General features: G+C 41.4%; 2 protein-coding genes across 2 annotated transcripts; both read right to left on the bottom strand.

Moving 5' to 3' along the window:
* Positions 1-524: 524 nt before the first annotated feature.
* On the bottom strand, positions 525-13,592 carry lin52 (lin-52 DREAM MuvB core complex component). Its single transcript, XM_083997852.1, has 6 exons — positions 13,542-13,592; positions 11,546-11,620; positions 11,412-11,449; positions 11,208-11,274; positions 10,947-11,030; positions 525-958 (listed from the first exon to the last, which is right to left on the bottom strand). Exons 1-6 carry the CDS (start codon positions 13,558-13,560, stop codon positions 903-905), a joined length of 339 nt encoding a protein of 112 aa, XP_083853978.1. The 5' UTR covers positions 13,561-13,592; the 3' UTR covers positions 525-902.
* A 1,124-nt stretch (positions 13,593-14,716) lies between these two features.
* Positions 14,717-21,055, bottom strand: pomt2 (protein-O-mannosyltransferase 2). Its single transcript, XM_083998041.1, has 21 exons — positions 20,306-21,055; positions 20,122-20,206; positions 19,937-20,041; positions 19,740-19,848; positions 19,418-19,526; positions 19,030-19,189; positions 18,829-18,935; positions 18,667-18,749; positions 18,238-18,347; positions 18,045-18,111; positions 17,873-17,933; positions 17,667-17,745; positions 17,440-17,591; positions 17,256-17,347; positions 17,071-17,147; positions 16,910-16,981; positions 16,757-16,816; positions 16,561-16,666; positions 16,319-16,459; positions 15,689-15,800; positions 14,717-15,351 (listed from the first exon to the last, which is right to left on the bottom strand). Exons 1-21 carry the CDS (start codon positions 20,614-20,616, stop codon positions 15,246-15,248), a joined length of 2,304 nt encoding a protein of 767 aa, XP_083854167.1. The 5' UTR covers positions 20,617-21,055; the 3' UTR covers positions 14,717-15,245.
* Between the last annotated feature and the right edge of the window lie 1,160 nt (positions 21,056-22,215).

Consider the following 22,215-nt stretch of genomic DNA (forward strand, 5'->3'; position numbering starts at 1 on the left):
GTTGGGAGTGAGCGACCAGAGCCTCAGCGACATCTCCAGCCGAGAACAGTCCGAGGCATTGTCTTACCTAATTATAGCGGATGGACTTCTTTTTGTTTCCCATTCGGCATGCCTGTCTGATTCCCTTTTTGCCCAGCCGCTAGCTCCGACAACGCTGAAGTGTGCTAATTAGAAAAGAAATGGTCCTAGTAATTATGTCAACTCTCATTAACGGCGATGACAATGAGCAATATTATTTTTACGCAATGTTTTGTGTAGGGGACCCTGCTTCCAATGCTCATTAAATGGAAAACATGCCCCGGTAGCCGGGAAAGCACTCTCACGTCGGAGCTCCTTACATGTCCACAGCCGGAGAGGTGCTGCACTTTGTGGAATGGCAGAGGCATGAAGTTATGGCCCTAATTAAAAGTTGAACAGTCTCTGAAAACCTGTTGCATCACCAAAGTTAGCTTGCTTTGGCTGCAAACTCGAACCACTTCCAAGGGCTCTTTATGAATGAAAAGGGGAATCATCTTTTCATTTTCAAACTTTATTATACAACCTCACAAATTGCAAAAAATGTAAATCATGTTTAAAATAGAAATCAGAATAAATAGAGAACATTTAATCAAGGCAAGGCGGGTCTACAAGCTACAGAGAAATTCTGTGAGAAGTAATAAATCATTTAAAGTTTCCATTAAAGGAAAAGCGTCTATGAGGAACAACAGGTGCACCGAGGAGTTTGGAGAGAGGACCTCGGCTGTGAGTGAGCATTTGCTCCAGTCTGTGGGTTTGAAAGCAAAGTCTTTCAACTTTGTTGTGAAGGTCTGAACATATTCAGAGTATATTGCTAAATGCATTTATCAGATTCAGTTTTTGAAATACCAAATCTCCCGGTGCTTGAGATTTAAAAAGGAAAGAAGTCACTTCTTGGGTCGCTCCAAGATGTTCAGGAATTTCCCCCTGGTCATTTCCCTCGCTGCAAAACAAGAAGACACAACATCACATCTTTAAGTTAAACCACCACACAGGTTAAGAAATCAGCTTTAATCATTATGTTTGTAAGAGAACAAGACTCTGATTTACGTTTTTTCCCGAGAAGATTTCATGAGTTGGTAAAGTCAGAACAAAGCTGTCAGTCTTACACAACATTTGCCTGCAGCTCCAACTGCATCTGAACTGTTGTTTAGTTATGCAAAGCATGTATTTAATATCTGCAGTATCAAGCTGGGAGGTAATTTACACAAACATCTGTTCTTTCAGGACATGGAAAACAACATAAAATGGAGACGTAGCTACCAAAGAGCCCTGTGGTTTGCGTGATTGCCGTCTCAATGTGGTGAGACACAAGCACTCAGAATTGTATTCAAGTGTGTGTCTGTGTGTATGTCTCTATTAACCTTAATATCTATGTGGAATATGGCCATATAAATAATGTGAGCCGGATTAACAATTTTTGGAATAACTGTAAATTTCCCCAAAGTTTAAACTCAGAATTAAAATACATATCTTCAAATCAAACAAACTAAGAAGAAAAAACATACTACTTTCTTATTATATAAAGAACCATTTGCTGCTTTGTTTTGAAAGGGCATCAATCTACAGGTTTTGGTAATGACCAAATAAAGAGAAAAGATTTTGCAGTTGGAGATGATGTCATCACTTTATGAAATCAGACATCCTGTTGCATATTTTTGCTTTACAATAAAATGCTACAAATACAAACTATGTTTTGTAAATGTAATAATGATGAATGAATCACTTCCACCTAAAAAACTGTTGCATAATCAAATTCTATTGTATTGAGTGAAGAGTAATTTTGATTTTGCAAATGTTGACGCAATGTTACTCATTTTCCCAGTTACTGTAGGAACAGATAAGTAAATATGTAGTAAACAAAAAAGTGTAAACAAAGCAGAGTTTTAGATTTTAGTTTATTCTAAGTGGCCACCTTTTGCTTTGATGGCAGCTTTGCACAATCTTGACATTCTGTCATCAGCCTCATGAGGTCGTCACATGCAACGGTTTTCCAACAGTCTTGCAGGAGTTCCCAGAGGTGCTGAGCACTTATTGGCTGTTTTGCCTTCACTCTGCCGTCCAACTCATCCCAAACCATCTCAATTGGGTTTAGGTCAGGTGACAGTTAACACTTTTGTTTTTATTAACACTTTTTTGTTTACTATATTATTCCACATGTGTTCCTTCATAGTTTTCACATCTTAAGTATGAATCCACAATGTAGAAAGTAATAAAAATAAAGAAAAACCATTGAATGAGAAGCTGTGTCCAAACTTTTGACTGGTAGTGTGAAGTCTGTGCTGACAACCTGCTTCAAGTCCAGACATGAAGCAGGTTTTCTGTAAGTGTGTTAGGTCTGTGCCAAAGACACGACTGAAAGTGAACGGTCCCTGCTGAAGGCCCTTTGTGAAACTGGTCTTCACTGAGGGAGGGAATCATCGCAGAGGCTTTTCTCTCAAAGACAAACTGTTGTGTCACCATGGAGACTGTGGGGACTTTCCAAGAGCGTCATCATAAACTCTGGAGAGGCAGCATCCAGGTACAGTAATTACTCTTTGTTAAAGATAAGAAGAGCACCAGGCTCTCAGCTCCTCTGCAGTTTTTTATAAGCTGCAAAGCTGGAATCACCTCAGCGACTTTATATGGCTTCTAACAAACCTTGTACATCACACAAATATAAGAGTACAGAGCAGGAGGGCGAGGACTGATTGCAAACAGGCATTAAGCAGAGAGTCATCCACCTTCACAATGCCTGTACCAAGAATGTGATCAGGATCTCAACTGCTGTCTGCCTGTGCGCTGGTGTGAAGGGCCCCCCGCCTCCCCGGCCCACAGCGGCTAATGAAAAACCCGGGGTGGTTAGTAATTTAGATGAGTTGCACAGTGTGGAATGATAATGGTGCATCTGGGCGTGGGGGCCACGTCACCTTGAGGTGTCCGTCATTAGATTAAAGATGATGCTAATTGGAATGGGACGGATTCATTTTGCACTTTGCTGTCTCTTCAAATCACGCTAAACAAAGTCATCAGGGGACCCCTGGACATGCATGAGGCACTTGAGATTGAAATGGAGCCGTCAGAATTAGGTGAGAGAAAGTAATTACATTGAGATGACCCTAAAAACCGCAAGTACACCGACGCCACTTTATTATTAGGAGCAGTTACTCCAGGAACGGGTTAGGAGGGATAGGATAGCGGTTCATATTTTTGATTTTTAAAAGTGTCATTCCTCTCTACCTCGTTATCCTTTTCTCCTTCTCTTGATGAGCCAAAACTGTAAAACAGATCAAGGATGGCTGAGCCACTGCTCCCGAGACCCCTCACCCCACCGAGCGTCTTATTAATTACGGCTCAGCTCAGCCTCGTGCTACTCACATAGAAACTCACAGCATTGATATCATCGCATTAAATTCCCAATCGAACGGAAAGCAGCGCTCCATTTATAATGTAAGGCTATTTTCATAAAAAGAGGAAAAGTGATGTGATTGGCAGGATGAGGGCGGCAAATTATAACAGTATAAGAAACGATGCATTGAAAGGCAGTTCACTGATGATGAGGGAGCTACAGAAGTCCGAGTCACAAACACTTGGACTTGTCCTTGTGAGAAAGGTCTTCTATACTATCAACATTAACAACACCTCAGTTCTAAAAGCCAACCCTAATCATTTTCAATTTGCACATAAAATACTGCTGTGGAAATGCACAAAAAAATAAAGGGTCAAAATAATGGCAAAATGCTTTTTAGACTTGGCTGTGGTGGAAAGTTGGGGTATCAGTAAAAGCAAAAGGCAACAGAGTGGAATGGAAATATAAATATTCAGCAGATAAATGCTCACATATGTACAGCCTGTCACTTAAACATCCAGTTAATCCTCGAGATGGAGAAACATCAGCTCTGTGTGGAGCGATGAGGACACTGTAACCGTCCTCAAATGAATACACAGTATATACACAGTAATATAAAGTGCAGATTTTTTTTTTTTAATTGTTTGAGGTTTGACTGGCAGCGTTTTAATGACATCATTATCTGATTGTGCCTGCTTCTTCTGCATGGATTTATTGGCAGCTGACTTGAGAATTATTGGCACCAACTGTTTATCTCTAAACACAAAACTTTTCATAAGAGTAGTAGATGGAAACGTGCAATAATTCACACTGCTGTTTACTGAGGATCTGATGGTTTTTTCTTTTTAAATTTGGATGGATGGATGGATGGATGGATGGATGAACAGTGTAACACTCAAGCAGCATGCCTGAAACTGGAATTTAGCCATTTTCAATTTACACCTGAAAGGTCAAATCTAATCCTATCCAACAGGAAGTAAAAAGTGTTAAAACTGAATACTGAAGACTCAAGGAGGAGAAAATGAAACAATAAATAGTTGATTTCAACTTGGCTGCACTTTAATTGATTAATTTATCTTTTTCACAAGTGCTTCATTTTGTACATGAACACACAAGGTTAGACAGCCTGAAAAGGCACATGTCCACACATTTTGCACACTCACACTCACACACTCAAGCTTTGTCATACTACAGGAGAGATCAATACTGATTAGGGGGACTTAGAGATTTGTTTAGTTGATTAGAAAGGTCAATTACTAATTTTGCACTAAGTTAATCAGCATCTTGTTACGACTGCCATCCATACTAAATGACACCGTATGGATTTTGGGGGCCATTTCCTTGCCCTGTTGATTTGTTGCGATCTAATTATCATTTAGCCCCGACTGATCTGAGCTTCCAATCGCAGTCCAACAATTAGTGAACAGTCGCATTGTACAGAATGTGATAAATTTACCTACTTCTGATTTTCCATATGGCTCGGCCGCAATCCACAACTATTTTAGACAGTTTTCACTCGTAAACAGACATAAACAAAAACAGCTTAGGCAGGTTATCATCAGACTGAGGCTTTATGGCATGTTGGCAGAGAGAGGAGAGGAGAGGACACCATGCAGCAGATAACAGAGAAGGCTGCTAAAGCCTGCTGGCTCCCACATCAGGCCAGTAATCCTCTGGATGTACATTTGTGTCTGATTACTGCTGCGAAGGTACAGAACCACGATGCAGACTAACCTGTTTCTGAGGAAAAATATGCCCTGCTATTTAAATTTTATTGTTTTTTTTGCATTTTACAGTATTAGTAAATCTGACTGAAACTCTCCAGCATGGCCCGAATGTTTCAGCAATTTTCCTGCTGCACGATGGCAAATGATTTTCATTGGTTAAATCCCTGGGGGCTTGAATGTAAATGCATAGGGAAACGCGACGGTGTAACATCTTACTTTCCCCTCGTTTACGGTGAGTGAGCTGGGTGTCATTGTCGCAGCCCACTCCCAGCCCCCACCACAACTCCCCTGTGTATAAAATGAGAGTAATCATCACTCTGCCCTAAGCCCCCCTCCACCCGCCTCCCTCCCTCCCTCCCTCCCTCCCTCCCTCCCTCCTCCTCTCGCCTCTCTCGATGGCACGCTCCCAGTGAGGCGCTGGACCCCTGTTAGCTCCAAAGACAGATGACCACCTGGGTTAACTGGAGTCCTGGACCCCAGCCGCGACTGCCCCAATTCACTTTCATTAAGAGTTAAGAGGACTTATCTGACCCTCACTGCCCATCTCCGAGTGCTGCTCAGCTATTACGGGCTGTAAGCTTTATTTAATGGATTTAACATCCACTTTCACCGTGCACACCGCCCCCTACCCGCTCCCCCCGGGGGACAAGGGAGACACAGAGGAGATGACACACACAAACACACAAGCAAAGAAACACTTGGAAGCGCACATATTCAGCCGACACAGCCCCCCACCCACCCCCCTCCTACCCCGAAACAGCCCCGCCATGCAACACATACACCTGACGCTCATGTTTGTGTTCAAAATTCAATTACCCACTTATTGATACTTCACAGGGATATTTAAGATGCAGACACGAGCTGTGATTTCCCAGGGGAGCCACTGGTTCCTCTTTATGTCCCAACCGAGAGGGCCCACACCCCTCCTCCTCCTCCTCCTCCTCCTCCTCCTCCCTCTCCAATGCATTTTCGCCTGGTTGAGACACACACACACTCGCTCGCACACAAAAACAAACACATCTGCACCTCCCAACCCCTGCCCCAGCCTATGCCTGTTCAAGAGGTGTCCTTATTAATAGGCAATCAGTCAAAAATCATTCATTAAAAAGCCTAAAAGGTTTTACACCCGCACTATGATTAGCTGGGAAAGAAAATCCAATGAATTCCTAATGCCTTTATGGAAATGAGGTGTCATTTCCGATCTGCTCAGGGAGGCAGCAGGCAGGCAGAACTAAGGAACGCTGTTTGAATGTGTGTGTATGCATGTATGTGTGTGTGTTGAGTTCTGCCTCCCTCTTTTTTTCCACACAGCTCTGAAACTGATCCTGCTTAAGATATGGACAGGCTCTATCAGATACAGCTGCAACCTGCTACACCACGGTAAGAGATACTTCATGTCACCCCGCTGCAAAATGTGCATGGAATGGCAAAAAATTCTTCAACAGTGGGGCTCAACTATAGGTAGATGCACGATTATGAAACTGCACACCCATTTATTAAAAGTCTTAACAGCCAATCTAACTAAACTAATCCACAAAATTGAAGGTTATTAGATATTTACATGATAAAAACTGAGCTTCTATGCTGAATCATCCCTGAACTTTGTTTCGCTTTCCTTACGACAAAAGGTGCCACTTTCAAGGAAACACACAACGCTGCCATTCATCGCAACTACGAGCCCACAGAGACACAGTGGAGAGGTGAGAAGACGAGCACGGAGGAGTAGTGGAGGTGAGGAGGAGGAGGAGGAGGAGGAGGAGGAGGAGGAGGAGGAGGAGGAAGGGCAGTAACAGCGGCGGTGGGGAGGCATCCCCTGTTCCTCATTCAGCGGCTGTCAGCTCAGGCACTTCATAACCGCCCGCCCCGCGGTCAGCCCGTCCTGATGGATTGATGGAGGCACATTAGCACCAGTGGGGCCCAGTGAATGCAATCATATTCAGCAGCGGCGTGCTTCTAATAGGCCCGAGATTGATCCTGAGGGTGAGGAGGAGGTGGTGGTGAATGCGGGGCCCATTAGGAGCTGTCAGGGCAGGGCGACCTTCAGTCTCACCTTCACGCAGGAGGATGCAACAGGGGTCAGGCTGGGTCTGCGCCAGGTGGCATTACAATGGAGGAGAGGTGCTCTGTGGTGATACACAGGTGACAACAGGTGGCTCTGCTCCCAGAATACACTAAAAGGCTATTTTTATATAGATACATGCGTTTCTCTTATCAGAATATGGTGACATCGCCTCTTCTTCCTGAATTTAAAAACAAGTTTTCTCTCATGTGTTCGATATTTTATATTTGGGTCAAAAGAGCAGAGATGATTTTGGCACCACTAGAGATGACAAAATTTAGATTTTGAAAGTTACACATGAGCTCATGAGGTTTTCAGCACACCACACTAATGGAATGAAATTTTAATACGGGTATGTGTCCTCTTTTAGGCATGAGTTAGAACAGTGGTTCCGAACCTTTTTTGGCTCGTGACCCCATTTTGACATCACACATTTCGGGTGACCCCACGATCATGTGACTGCGGCCGTCAATCAAGATGAGCCAACTCAGATATTTTATATACTGCATTTTATTTGAACTTTTCACTTTATATTCGATAAAGTGAAAGTATAGAATACAGTCGTTTAAGATTGTGTGTTAGAGATACACGGATAGGCAATTATTTCATCCGCAACCGCATCACAAAAGTCGTCATCCACCCGCCATCCACCCGAACCAACGTTTTTTCAAAACCACACCCGTCCGCCATCCACCCGTTGTTGTATATCTAACATGGACGATGCAAGGCGTTAGCGAGGTTAGAAAGCTTTTGCCTGTTCAAGAAAGGAGACTGATCCAATGCAGCAGAGACATTCAAAAAATGAATGCGTGCCACGCATTAATATAGATAGATAGATAATTATTGTCATTTCCATGAAGAAAGTGTTGACTGTTGTTGCCAATGCCCTCAGATCAGGAGTGCGTTCCTCACACTTGGTGTGCGCAGTTGCAGCAAGCAGAACGATGTTTTTAAGAAGTAAAAAAAATGTTTTAGAAAGACTAGGCCTATATTTTCGTTAGGAAAAAAAATGTTCCGGGGTGCACAGTGAAACAATTTCGCGACAAAGATGAACCTTTATTTATATCTGCAGCCATGCACAGACACCAGTGGGCAAAGTGCCTGATGAAAATTTGACTGTTTCAAAGAGTGCTGCTCGTTTTTCGTATGTGGGTAACAATATTTAACTATGTATATATTTTTCCTAATTGGTTCAACCGCCACCCGCCCAAATCTAATTAAAATATATTTTTTCGTCATGTCATCCGCCCGACCCGTGGTTTATCCGCGGACTCTGCGGATGTGCCCGCAAACCGCGCATCTCTATTGTGTGTGGTGTTTTTAATTATAATTTTTTTTTAAATAATCAAAAAAATATTTTTGTCAGTAATTTTTATTATCAATTACTAGATATTTCAGGCGACCCCATTTGAATTCCAGGCGACCCCACATGGGGTCCCGACCCCAAGGTTGAAAAACACTGAGTTAGAAACGTCAATATGTTTTTGATATTTGACAACATTTCAACTCCCACTCTGAGTCTGACTGACACAGGTCACTTGAACTCTTATACATCTCAATTAAATCCATTTTCCACAGCTACAGACTTTTGCACTCATTCTACATTTGTGCAATTATCTGATTTGGGAGACAATAACGATGACAGTACAGGCACTGCAACTTGAGGAAAAACCTAAATTAACGGGCGCCAACGAGTCGCTAATTAAAACCCTTCCTTATTGTCAGCACATCTCAACAACAAAAGTGTTAAATGGTTGTCGGGAGGCCTTGAGCCCGCTGGTGTGATAGAGCACCATCACCGACTCCAGCAGCACGCGTTACCAGCCGTCTCAGTAGCCGAGGCCTCTCCAGTGCATCCCAGAGGAACACTCAGCTTTCAATTACCTCCAATAACAGCACTTATCAGAGTCCTCGGCGTTCCCCAGAGACGTGAGGCTTGATGCCCACGCTCAGCAGCCCACGACAGAGGCATTCATCACGGGGTGGAGTAACAGCTGGGGCCTGAGAAAGAGGCACGCGTCAAACCCCTGTGGGACTCGACTGGGCCAGCGTCACACAGCTATTATTGGGGGGTTCTGGGTGTGGAAGGGAGGGGGGTCGGTCCGCCCTTCAAATCTATCTTAATATATATGTACAAACATTAATATGCAGCGATGTGTGCAATAGTGCACAATCCGCAAAGAAATTCAGAAACCAGCACTAATACTGTGCTGTGGAGGAATGGTAACGTCTGGTTCTGGTCCTGCGTTCTCTCTGTAGTCGAGCGGGTGAGTTTTCACCGCTTGATTGTGCTCTGCCCATTAACCAGCTCCCTCTTTTAATGGTCCCACATGTTGAAGTGGGCTGGGTGGGTGGGTGGATGGGTGGCGGGGGAGGGGCAGTAAATCCTGTCCCCTGCCCTCCTCGCTGTGCCGTGACTCTGCGGTGTCTCGTTTATGGGTGGTGAAGAGTGCACAAACATGATGAAAAAGTAGCCGAGATTTACAAGGCCCTCCCCTGACAGCCAGGAAAAGGAGAAAATTAAACCAGAGAGCATTAAACAGGCGCCCATTACAGGGCTGCTCCGACACCAATAATAACCATCATTGTGTCCCGTCATCCCGAGGTACACGACATGATTGCAAAGCCGCGGCGGCCCTGCACCTATGACAGCTAACATCTTCAAAGCAGCCAGATTACATGCCTCTCTGGGTTTAGAAATCAGGGAGATTAGAGACTTTTTAAACAAAATTAAGCTGTGACTTGTGGTCTTTGCAAACACAACGCATACGACATGATCATTAGATGCTTCCTACAGCACAATAATATGCATCCACTCTTTTAGGATTTCAGAACTCATATAGTTTGTTGCAGGAGTGTGCATCATACCACCGCTGGAAGTCTTCAATATGTCACTCAATCTGGAATCAACTCTCTAACCCTCGCCTGAAATACATCTGATGATCTTTTTGGTTACACATCTCTCATCAAAGACCTAATTCATTTTGTTTGGCTTCATTTGATTGATAAGTGCAAGCTGTCTTCATGTAGTTTCCCAGAGTGTGAGTGTTCACTAAAAGCCAAAAAAAGGCTGCAGGCCACAGTATGACCGCTCAGATCAGATCACTTTGCCCAGATGCACAGACTTGTTGTTTGTATTTAACCGATTTAACTGCCATGTGTGTTTATTTATATATCTGACCCCAGTAAGAGAGCAGCTATACCACAATTCTTCTTTGCTTGTGTTTTTCCCTGGGAAAAAATAAATACCCATTTTTCTCTTAGGGAAAATATCAGCACTTATCTTCATCTCTCTAATCCACACTCCACAAGGATTATGACAATGGAGGTAGTGGGGAATGGATTAAAAACTAGATTTTGCATCCATCAAATGCTTGAGCACTTGTTGTATGGGCTCTTGTGAGCATGCCCTTGTTTCTTACCTTCTCCAATTTAACAAGATTGACCTAAATCCATTATTTGTAAGACCTCAAGGTCGGCTTATTTATACAGTTTGATATGAATGGAGATCTCATTCTACATTGCAAAGTTACGTTTTAAACATTATCTATTCTGTCAGTGGAGAGAAAAAAAACCCTGTAAGCCTGTGTGCAGTCAACCTGTCTGGGATGCTGTGACAGCCACAGGCTTGATAGAGAAAAGCTATGAGCACCATCTAGTGGTCACATGTGACTAATATTTTATATTCAAGAAAGCTGAAAGTTGTATAAACCCAAAAAGCCTTTTACAAATATTAGATGTACACATGTGTGTGTGTGTGTGTGTGTGTGTGTGTGTGTGTGTGTGCGTGTGTGTGTGTGTGTGTGTGTGTACTCACACTCTTCTAAGCCCAGCTGGTAAGCGAGGTTCTGAAGTCCTTTAACCTTCTCCATCAGGTTGGCTGTGGTCAGACTGCCCAGCTCTACAGACAGATGACAGGACACATTATGAAAGCTCTCAGCTACATGTAACTAGTTTTAATGTTATCCCATTTGACAGGATTATGATTTAATGCTGTTTCTGTCCACACTCGCTACAATCATCCTAACACCAAATGTTGCAGGTACACTGAGACGGTTCACACAGGTCAGGTACATACCTTTCAACATTTCAATGTCCTCAGTCTCTAGCTCGGCCATCCACTTAGGGGGTGAATTAGTGATGGGCTGTAATGTAAGACAACAAAACTCTCAGCAGGCAACTCGGGAAAGATTTACACAGCAGGGTAATATATTCTAGTGTGTCAGAGCTATTTAATCATTTGCTTTGTAAATCAAAGTGAGTCACAGTGAATCTAACTCACGTTTTTACAAGATGCAGCAAATTCTGCGACTCCAGGCACTGTGTGAGAGATTACAGGATAATTAAGATTCAGATCAAATAAAACACGATTCCATAATGAGTAATAACACAAGAGCAGGGAGAATGTGAACTTACACTGTTCTGGCCACAGGTCTGGTGACGCTCTGTCCAACTTCTCAAAACTCAGCAATGAAGACTCAAAATCGTCACCTATCAAGACACAACATTTATTTTTAAACATTTCTATGGAGAATTCAGAAATTGTGTGTGCAATTCTGGCAAAAACAACAAAAGTTGGATAAAATTTGGGTTGAAAATGTTATTTCTAATAAAACAAATCTAAAATTCATGTCAGAACTTCAACAGGATAGAGCACAGAACATTTTACTTTGACATGTCTTCTAATTGCTATGTTATCTAATAGAGCTGTAACAATTAGCTGATTATTTGATCAGCAGACAATCAATTGGAAATCATTTAAGTTTGTCAGACAAAATAGTAGAATAGTTTGGACTGTAGGAAATAATAAGAGGCTTAATCTCTCCTCTTTTACTATTTCTTAAGCATTCCATAGAAAAAACAAACAATGGAAATATTCACAGATGAACTGACAATAAAAATGATCAGTTGGTCACGACTGGTCATGAGGTAGCACACAAACAGACATAGAAAACTCATCATGGCAAATGTGTAGCTGAAATAATTAGCCTAATAATCAATAACCAAAATAAAATAAAAATAAACCTACGTGTTAATGTAGATGTTAAAATAATTTAGAAACTGTACATTTAAAATAGGGTGAACAATTAATGGAAAAGCAAAACAAGTCTCATAGCAAGGTGTTGTTCCACTTTGAGCCTCCAACAGTCTTCAAGAATCAAGTCCCTGAACTAAAATAATCTCTCATTTAGTGTTTTGATGATAATGGTGGAGGACACTGTTTAACACATTATTCTAAAATCTCACATAGATCTGAAGACTGTGAGGGCCATTAGCGGTGGTTTGAGGAAGCACCAAGGCTTTCAAGCTCATTATTAAAGTGTTTACTTAGAACCATACAGAAATACCATAAAGCACCTTTTCTCCCATGAACTCCAAGCCATGAACATTTCAAATTGAAATATTTCCAAACTCAAGACAACACAAAAGCCCCTATCTCAAGTTCTCAACACAAAGCTAATATACCACTAAATCTCCCACTTTGTACACCTGATAAATCTATAACTCAAGACAATGTCGCTGCCATAATTCCCCGCACCACAAATAACATAATGTTCAGTTTTTGCTGGCAATGCAAGAAATCAATAAATCAAATCATTTGTTTATTGAGGTCATAGTTAAATGTAGTGTTGTATGGGACTACTTTACTTTAAAAGCTGTTTCTAACTTCTAGGCAGTTTTAGCTAATAATCATTTAAACATATCAGTATCATTTTCAATTAAAGAAAAAAAGGAAACCTCCACCTTGGACTAAAGTGATTAAGTGGAGCTGGTTGGTTCATTGATTAATCGAAAAAACAATAAGCAGGTCAATTTATAACGACCATTAGTTGGTTACAACCCTGCAACAGATAATTAGATCCACCTCATATAAGGGAAGATAAAATAGATAAGGACTTTTTATAGCACAACACATGTATTGTTTTGTATTTCACTGTACTGTGTGTCTACAAAGGGGGGCATTGAATGTGTAACGTTACAGTACACTACACAACTGTTTGCCTGTGAATGCAACACGAGTAAACAACCTGCATTGATAACGTCGTGCTGGAGGTGAAACAAGATGAACCGAAACACAACCGAGTGTAACATCCATAAATAGTCCAGACGTTGTGAAACAAAAACACTGTGATGGTGTGAGGGTTTAGCCTGGGTGTAGTGCAGCAGCAGACTGTGTTTTGGGTTAAGCTGTACATTAGGTTCAGGCTCTCTGAGTCCGCTGTGCTTCCCTTTAGCCAACGGAAGACAAAAAACATCCTTAAACAGTACAAACACAGCGCTAACATGTGTGTTTTGTCGTCTCTGCGTGTTTGTGTAACACGGTGAAGGAGTCGGCTACGGTTTAGCGAGCTTAATAACGTCAAATTTACGATTTATACACGGCATAGCAGGGTAAGGAATTAGAATTTACCTCCATTTGGAGACGCCATCTTCAGAATAAACACGTGACCGTCGAGAGCCAATCAGAGCCGCCGCACTGGGAGTTGACGTGTGTGGTGTGGGTGTACTTCTCAGATGCGCCACCAGGCGGCCCAGGAGGTTATTGTGAACATCAAGGAGGTGAGGGACTAGAAATTTAAAAATAGTTTTATACCTGGGCCCCGCAACAGCACAACTTCCCTTGTAAGACACAAAAACATCAACATCTGGGTTGTTGTTTTTTTCTTTCAAATTATATTCTTTTTTTTCTTCTTCTACTATTCATGATAGTTTTAGAGAAAAGAGCATATTCAATATGAAGCAGCCACTGCCTCCTTAAAAGTTCATGGAATCTGTTCAATGGCATACATTTTTATCAATATTGCCAAACATAAAGCAGAGTCTGAGTTGGTCTTTATTATTTCTGTGGTTTTCAGTATCTTTTGGGGTTTTAGCATGGTGCCATGCAAGATGTTTACAGGTGTAGAATTTTAACATAGTTTGATTATAATTTTTATATACTAAAAATTATATAACCTACTGTATATTAGCAAATTTCTGTTTGTTTAAATTTTGTAGAGTATCTTGTAGTATTTTTTATATTTTGTCCTGTTTGTACAGAAATTTTTAATCCCGGTGCAGCTCCCCTGGTTCTATATGAGATAATCCAAAAATAAATAAATACGTCAATAGAAAACAAGTAAAAGCAAGTGTACAGAATGACAGTTTTAATCTTAAATTGCAGTTCAGGGGAATGCTTTAGTATGCACCGGCTGCTTGGCTGTTGCCTGGTAGCTGGAGTAACATGCATCTTTATATGAAGTTATCTGGTTGTAGCATGCAAATGGACAAAAGTGAACATAACCTATGATGGCAGGTTGTGTTGAATGTGTGAGTTTTCAATAATCTGTTATTAAGAGGTTGCTCCCTTGATGACTCTATAGACTTGCTTACACTCACACACGTACCTCTAATCCAGGTCAATTATTAATTCAGAATGGATGTTAAGTGGCGGATATTGGTGAGACAAGTAAAACCTGGGTGTAGCACTTTTACCATAAGCATAAGTAAAAACAGATTACAAGAATACCGTAGTTTATTGATCACACTGAAATGTACACAACACTGAGAGTCAGTAGCAGTCTTACAGAGTCAAAACAGTCAAAACGGACGCCAGTACTTGACAGCACTATTGGCTTAATAAAATATAAAAATATTGGAGACTAGGACCAAGACGACAGCAGACAGAAGAAAGTATATCTCCATCATCCTATTATTATTTAACAAACTGATGAGTATGGGAGATGCAGCATTTAAACATTTCTGGGTTTCTGTCTCTAGTTCCAGGCACTTTAGCTTATTATTGTGACACATACAGTACAGTCTAAGTTCAGGATAGAAGATGTGCTGTGAGTAAAGGCAGCTTGGTGATGGTTATGTGTCTGAGTCTTTATTCTCAAATACTACACAAAACTCTGGCTTTCATATTGTCAGATTCAAGTCTATCTTGTCAATGTTTCTTTACACTACAATACTTGGAAATGTAGAAAAGAATCATGAATACTTGGATAGTTAGTGTGTACAGTAAGTACCTTAAAAACCACAAGACTGTGTGAGACATGATTCATTAAAGTCCCTCATACGCCGAGCAGTTGCTTTAAATCTTATCATTAGTGCCATCTTCATGCACGGTTGATTAGAACTCCCAGGACTCCATCCACTTCAGGCCGGCCATGGCGCTGCCCAGCTCGTGCGCCAGAGGACCCGTCATGCCGTAGGAGAGTGGATGGAACAGGTAAAAACTAACAGAGAGAGAATCAAAGATTAGAAAGAGTCACAAAAGTCAAGCCAAATTAGTTCAACATGAATATATGCATTTCCTAAAATGTCAACTACTTTAATACCACAGAGTTTCTCTTCCGCTCAACATAAACATAGTTGAGGGACACAGAGAGCTCCAATTTGTTTTGTTTTCCGACTTATTTTTGGAAAATGGCTTTTAAAACAATGGTGTAATCACTTCAAACATCATTAAGTGCAACAGACATTACACAGTGATAATAAACCTTTTATGACAGACTAAAAATGAACTACAATAAATATTTTCCTTCTTTGTAATGACTCGACTGGTCAGCTCACCTGTAGAGAATAGTAAACAAGAAGACCATCTGCCCGGCTCGCTGCAGCCAATCAGAATAAGGTGGGCGGAGCAGCAAGTCAGCACTTTTTAAGAGGATGTCTAGTGTGATTCCTGTGAGAAAGAAACACAATGCTTTCATGGGTAAAGAACACCACGAGTGATGTCTCTATATCAGTGGTTTTCAAAGCCTCAAATTTTGAATGTGGACTATGAGTGTTCATGTTTTTGGTCTATGCATCTTTACATTTAGGAAAACCTGTGCAATTAAGGTTAACCATTAGCAGTTAGCAATGCACCAATGAGAGAGGAGGAAACTGATGGAGTTAAAAGAACAGACCTTTTCTTTTCTAAACAGATTCATGGAGATTTATTCATGATGGCTGAAGGAGATGATGATATGGTAAACGGCAAATGGACTTGCACTTTTACAGTATAGTGCTTTTCTAGTGTCTAGGACCACTCAAAGCGCTTTACACACATGGCTGCAGCACTTTTGAAGTATAATCATTCACAATGCATACTACATCAGGGGCAAGTGTGGGTTCTGTGTCTTGCCCAAGGACACAAGCTGGGAAATGAACCACCAACCTTCCGGTTAGTGAACTACCTGCTCTACCTCCTGATAATACCTGTGAGCATGCTGCTGAAGAGCATAGCAGGGAAGTAGTGGTGATAGTAGAGAACACGACCCATGGTATAGAAAGGTGCATAATGGAGCAGCCAACCGAGGAGAAGCAGTCCTCCTCCTCTCGTGAGCACATGGGACTGCTCTGAAACACAGAGTGGCGTAGAGAACATTACTGTGTGTTTCAATCATCTTTTTTTTACCATTGCAATCATGAAATATCTGAGCAAATATAAACATTTATACCTTTTCTTTTTTGGCTCAATGAGAAACCTCTTTGCAGGGCTACAGAGGCCACTGCTACCATGACCAGATACAATCCCAAACTGACCAGGTTCATCCACCAGATCACCTGAAAAGAAAAGCGTATTCAGTCATGGTGGTTTTAATGTGCACTAGTGGCCAGACAAGAGAATTAACAGGAAAACAAGATTTGACTTACAGGGTTCCCCAACAGGTAAACACGATACTCTGTCTCATTCACTCCTGAGAACCTCAGTCCCTTCACAGAAATAAACCAAGAAGATTTGCGGTTAAAAAACTGCAGACGTGCATTTAATTTTGAATTTTTTTCACTATAAATCATTCAGTGCACCTGGTAGTTGATGGGCCAGTGCCATGGTTTTGAGTTCATCTCATTGTCTTTGGGTTTCAAGCCACTGTTACCCTGAAAAGAAATATTTATTTGATATCCAAAAACTGTTTCTGATAAAATATGTTCTTTAAGCACAGATAGGTTTTCTTAATGTTTCTTACTCTGATCATAACAATGTGGGACTCCAGTAAGATCTCCAGAAAATGGGGCTTCAGCACCGACAGACTAATGTTGGGCACTGTGAAAACATTCAGAATGAAAAGTTAAAATGTTGGCAGGTGTTTGATATTGAGACATATCCACAAATACTGTATGTATGAACATATAAGCAATGAGTGTATTGTACATTTGGGGTTGATATGATCTTCGATGTTCCACTGAGAGCTTGGAGTTTCCTTCAGGTAGGGACTACAGGTCACCTCCACCTGCTCCCAGCCCCTAAAAGGAAAAAGTTACAGTAGACTCCCGTGCAAACAAAGAATCTTGAATAGAAGAAGAGGTTGAGTCACAGCAGAGAAGATTAGTTTTACCACTTTGGTAGAGTCTTGCCGGAGGAGTAAAGCACACATCCAGTAGCTCGGTGAAGAAAGCGGACTTTGCTGCGGAGCACCTTCACCAGGTCACCCTTCTGACCTCCACACACCTCCACCTGCCACAGGTCATTTGCGTCTCCTGTGCCGTTCTATGAAGAGACCAAAGCTGTGAGCTCAGGACACATGATGTGGCTGCTGCTAAAGATGCGGAGGGCTATACTCACAATGCCATAACCTGTAACCTGGAAGTGTTTCCTGGTCATTGGGGCCTCATGGAGGTGACTGTGAAGGTTGCGTGTTGTTCTGAAAGACGCCCAAAAAAGAAAAAAAAATCATTAAAAAAAACACAGATGGAGATTAAGAAAGAAAAGTAGATGTTATCATTTAAATGAGCTCACATTTAGTAATACATTTCATTGGTTATACGTACTCCTTGTGCTCCAACCGAATGATGTCACCATGACGAACCAGTTCAGGGGAACCAGATTGTGCTTAATTAGGATAAACAACAGATAATTACAATAAAATGCTATCACATTACTTCCTCATGACTTCAACGAACGTTACTGGTTTCTCTAAACAATAAATCAACCTCTGCTTACTCTCATTATCATTCTGTCGTTGAACGAGCCACAAGTTGTTGTAGTCCTTGTGGAGATAGGCAGTCACCTGAGAGAAAAAAGCAAATAAAATAAAGAAATAAAAAAAGAGTTTATTTAGAATAAATAAAACCATCAGAGGGGTATGCATAAATAAATATTCTTGTGGATGTGTTAGTTGAACCTGTAGCCTGACCTGCTGCTGCCGTGCTCCCACTCCCTCTGGGTATAAGTGCCAATGAGAGTGCAAATAGCCTCCAGCGATGCGGAGATTTTTCACAGTAATGGTGGAGCCATATGCCAGATCTACATCATGAGAACAACAAGGTATCAAGGGGACCACATCAATAAAACACAATGCATTCAAAGGAAAATCTCTTTTTGAACATCATAAACAGTGACACCAGGCTATAATAGAATTGAGCATAAAACAAAACAGTAAGCCTCAATAGTAAAACCCTGCTATGTAACTTAATGAAGCCAACGCTCCATCCCATCTGGCTGTCATCAATACTAAAGGAATGCCTACATTTCTTTTTGACCTCCTCACATCTTCTTATTAGTGTTTTAGTAAACACAGCTGCAGCACCATGTGGTTTTATTCACGCATGTGTTTGGGACTCACACTCAGGCATGGATGCATTATGAAGATTGTTCCCGATTAGACGGGACTGAAAGGCAGAACTGAAGAAGCCATCTCCCGGGCCACTGGTGAAAGAGAGAGAGAGCAATCATGATGACCTGAGCAATGATGGTGTTCTGTGAGCTGAGCGGGAATCGCACGCACCTTTTGTTCAGCACAACAAAGTGGATGGCAAATATTGTAACATAGAGGAAGAGTGGAAGGAGGATGAGCCCGGCAACCCGAGCCAGGAAGTGCTTTGCGATGTCCACCTGAGGCCAGAGAATAAAAAAAGTCATAAAAAAAGAGCGACCACGTTGTCACACGATACTCAAAAACACTCTCTAAAAATGTGCTGTTGTTCACCAGTGTTAGGCTGAGGTCTCCCAGAAGTCTCCAAAGGTCGCACACTGTGTTCAGTCCGACCAGGAGGATGACGAACAGACCAACAAACTTCACCCCCAAAGCCCCAGCGAGGCTTACACCAGTCAGTACCAGCCACAGCCACCAGGAGGCACTAAAAGGCCTGAAAGCAAAAGTCAGCAGGGAACGATCATGTGTATTTAAAATCTTCATAAGACAGGAGAAATGTTTACGCTGCTTATTATGCTTAAGTTACACCTATTAACGAAAAGATCTGTTCTTAAGAGAAGACACAGGTAGTGCTTTAGACATTAAATTGTTTTACTATATTGTCATAACAATGATGTGAAATTTTAAATTTTACAAAATAAAGTTTACAAATTCCACCTACCTGTACCTCTGTTGATTGAACTTCACCATGCTAAGCACTGCCGCCATGATGAAGAACATGAGTATGGGGTCTAATAGGATGTACTGGGAGATGGTGATACAGCCGGTGTCTGTCAAATAACCAAATATACAGAAAATAAAATGTAAATAAATAATCATGAAATTTCTCTGCTCCAGTGGTTTTCATTCAGAGCTTCATGCTGCTCCTTTCATATTTTCAGAAGCAAAAACAAGAAAATTAGAAGGTACAGCAGCCAGTGTATTGCAACTTCAACATGTTCTTGAGTTGTGCACCCTTTTTAAACAATTAGACTATTACTCACCAAATATGAGCAGAGTGGCAGTGATGAGAGCAGCCGTGGGAGACCGGGACAACTCCAGCACTGTGAGGTAGGCAAAGACCGGGAGGAAGGAGCCCAATACAGCACAGAACTGCAGATCAAAGGGGCGAGACAGACACATCAGCAAATATAATATATGATGTATTTTTTAAAAACTGAGACAAGATAAGGTGCCATACCCCTCTCATCCCCCAGTAGTTATGGTGTTCATATTTATCTCCTGGCTTTAGGAAAGGAAAGGTGCCATCATAGCCGGTCATGTAACCAGCGAGACCTATCAACATCTAAGACAGAGGAACACAGGTTAAAAATAACAACTGAGAGATTTCCCATCATGCATGCAAAGGGCAATTTGCCATCTCACTTTTCCAAGAGGAGGATGGACGTCAAAAAAGAAGGTCCTGTTGATGTAGTAGCTCCCCATCTTTCCAAAGTGCGTCTCATCCCAACTGAAACACACAAAAAACAGGTCACTCTCATGAACAAACAGCACATAAGATGCTAAAAACCATGTGCATACTGTATATTTAGAGGGGACCCTCACTCACCACACATGAGGGGGCTCTGTTATCTTGTGGAGTCGGGTGGAGAGAGACAGCCCCACCACCAACATCAGCAGCAGCAGGTTGCCTGAAGACTCCTTACTGAAACCCCCTGTTGTTGGAAACTGAGCAGATGTCCCATTTGAGGGCTGGGTGTCATCTCCTGGCTTGAGTCCAGCGGTTTGACAGTCTTTGTCCTTTGACACAGGAGTGCATGTGCTCTGGAGGGTCTTCTCTGAGGAGAGGGCTTTCCTGTTTCGTAGAGCTGAAGTGTCTCCATGTTTGTTCCTCTGTGTGCTGCATTCGTCTTTTGCCATGAGGAAATAAAACCTGGAATAAGATGACCAAACCCCCTTCCACACCAGGCGAGGTCCAATATTTGGCACTTGTACCAAATCATATACTAATAACTAATCAGTGTCTGTATGAGAGGTGCTCTCAGGGACATATGACTACATTGAGCCAAGATATTAATAATATGTATGACCAGGTAACAGCTGTCAGTATGAGACGTTAGCTGACACCTTTCCCATTCAACAAATTATCAGACATAATATTAGTTGCAATATCGCCAGGCTATCGAGACATTTTCATCGATAACATACTTATCCTAGCTTCGTTTTTATATCCACATAATCCACCAAATGTCCGGTTCACGTAGCAAAGTGCCGGCGTTTCTCTATCGGCTAATATAGTTTTGTTATTGAAAGATTTACATTAGCAGCAAAACCATAGCATGAGAGGTTGTAGCCATGGAGCCACCACACGTAGAACGCGACCAGCGAGGAGGATTCTGGGAAGTGTATTCCACTGTATTATTTATGGGAGCACAGTGTGTCAAGGTGAACACAATTTCCCAGAATCCACTTGGAACAGCTCCTTCGTTCCCAGTTAGCCAATCGGGAATGGTTGTGGAATCGCAGTTGATAAAGCAGAGATTGTGGATGCGTAACTCAATTTGGCCACGAGAGGGAGATGTGGGATAATAAATTAGTTTAGTACATTTATGTATTTATTTTTACTGTATTCTTTTGTGTGAAATGTGAGATTCTGTTAATACAACGGATAGTTCTGGTCCCTGGTCTCAATTATTTATATTTCAGAGGACATAATGTATATATAAAGTCTGCAGTTCACACACCAGTTGCACACATTTGCTTAAGTATTTTTTTTTTTATATAGATATTTCCATTCTCTACTACTTAATGCCCCTGCATAACTACATCTCAGAGGAACATATAAATACAGTGAAACTCTACATTTATTTTTCAGTGGTTTGGAGATTAAGATTTTACTATGAAAACAAATAGACAAACTAGGATCTTACATGGGATATTGCTTTGTCACCTACCAAAAAGTCTGTGTAGCCTATCATCTATCTACTGTCTATCATCAATCAATCAAAAGTGTAATACTTAAATAGTACTGGTATTCACCAACATAACCACAACTGCACCACACTGCTCTGCAACTACATTGCTGATGTCTTAATAATCTGTAGAAGTCATATCTACTACAGACAGATAACAATTTTCTTATATGAACAAACGACTATGTGAATGTGCCATTTTTCAAAGTAAACCATTAAAGAGACAGATATTTTTATGTTTTTATTTTGATGACTGATAGTGATTACAGTCAAGAGGTAAACAAAATGAATGAGCATGATATTTCCAATGACCACAGATTTACAACAAGACATTTATCTCAAGTTATTTTGTGGTTTTGAAAGGCTTTAAATATTCCAATTGTGTCCTACATGTTAGTCTTCTGGTCCGGTTCAGGCGATGATTTGAACAGCACAGTAAAATACAGTGGAAATCAAGTGGAAGCATCTGTACAACTGTAGGTTTGTAGATTATGAATGCAGGTTAAGGGCATAGGTTATCCTCCAAAGTTAGAATCAAAGTTTTATG

The sequence above is a fragment of the Trachurus trachurus genome (assembly GCF_905171665.1).
Source record: "Trachurus trachurus genome assembly, chromosome: 22".
NCBI lineage: Eukaryota > Metazoa > Chordata > Actinopteri > Carangiformes > Carangidae > Trachurus > Trachurus trachurus.

Bases quoted from the DNA above. Each gene is read 5' to 3' on its own strand.
- lin52 (XM_083997852.1), bottom strand. The intron at 11,031-11,207 runs GTATGTACCTGA...ATCTGTCTGTAG, and splicing joins GGACATTGAAATGTTGAAAG to AGCTGGGCAGTCTGACCACA. The intron at 959-10,946 runs GTGAGTACACAC...CTTGTTTTGCAG, and splicing joins CCAGCTGGGCTTAGAAGAGT to CGAGGGAAATGACCAGGGGG.
- pomt2 (XM_083998041.1), bottom strand. From the start codon at position 20,616: ATGGCAAAAGACGAATGCAGCACACAGAGGAACAAACATGGAGACACT. The intron at 17,746-17,872 runs GTACGTATAACC...GGCGTCTTTCAG, and splicing joins ATTCGGTTGGAGCACAAGGA to AACAACACGCAACCTTCACA. The intron at 17,348-17,439 runs GTAAAACTAATC...TTTTCCTTTTAG, and splicing joins GGCAAGACTCTACCAAAGTG to GGGCTGGGAGCAGGTGGAGG.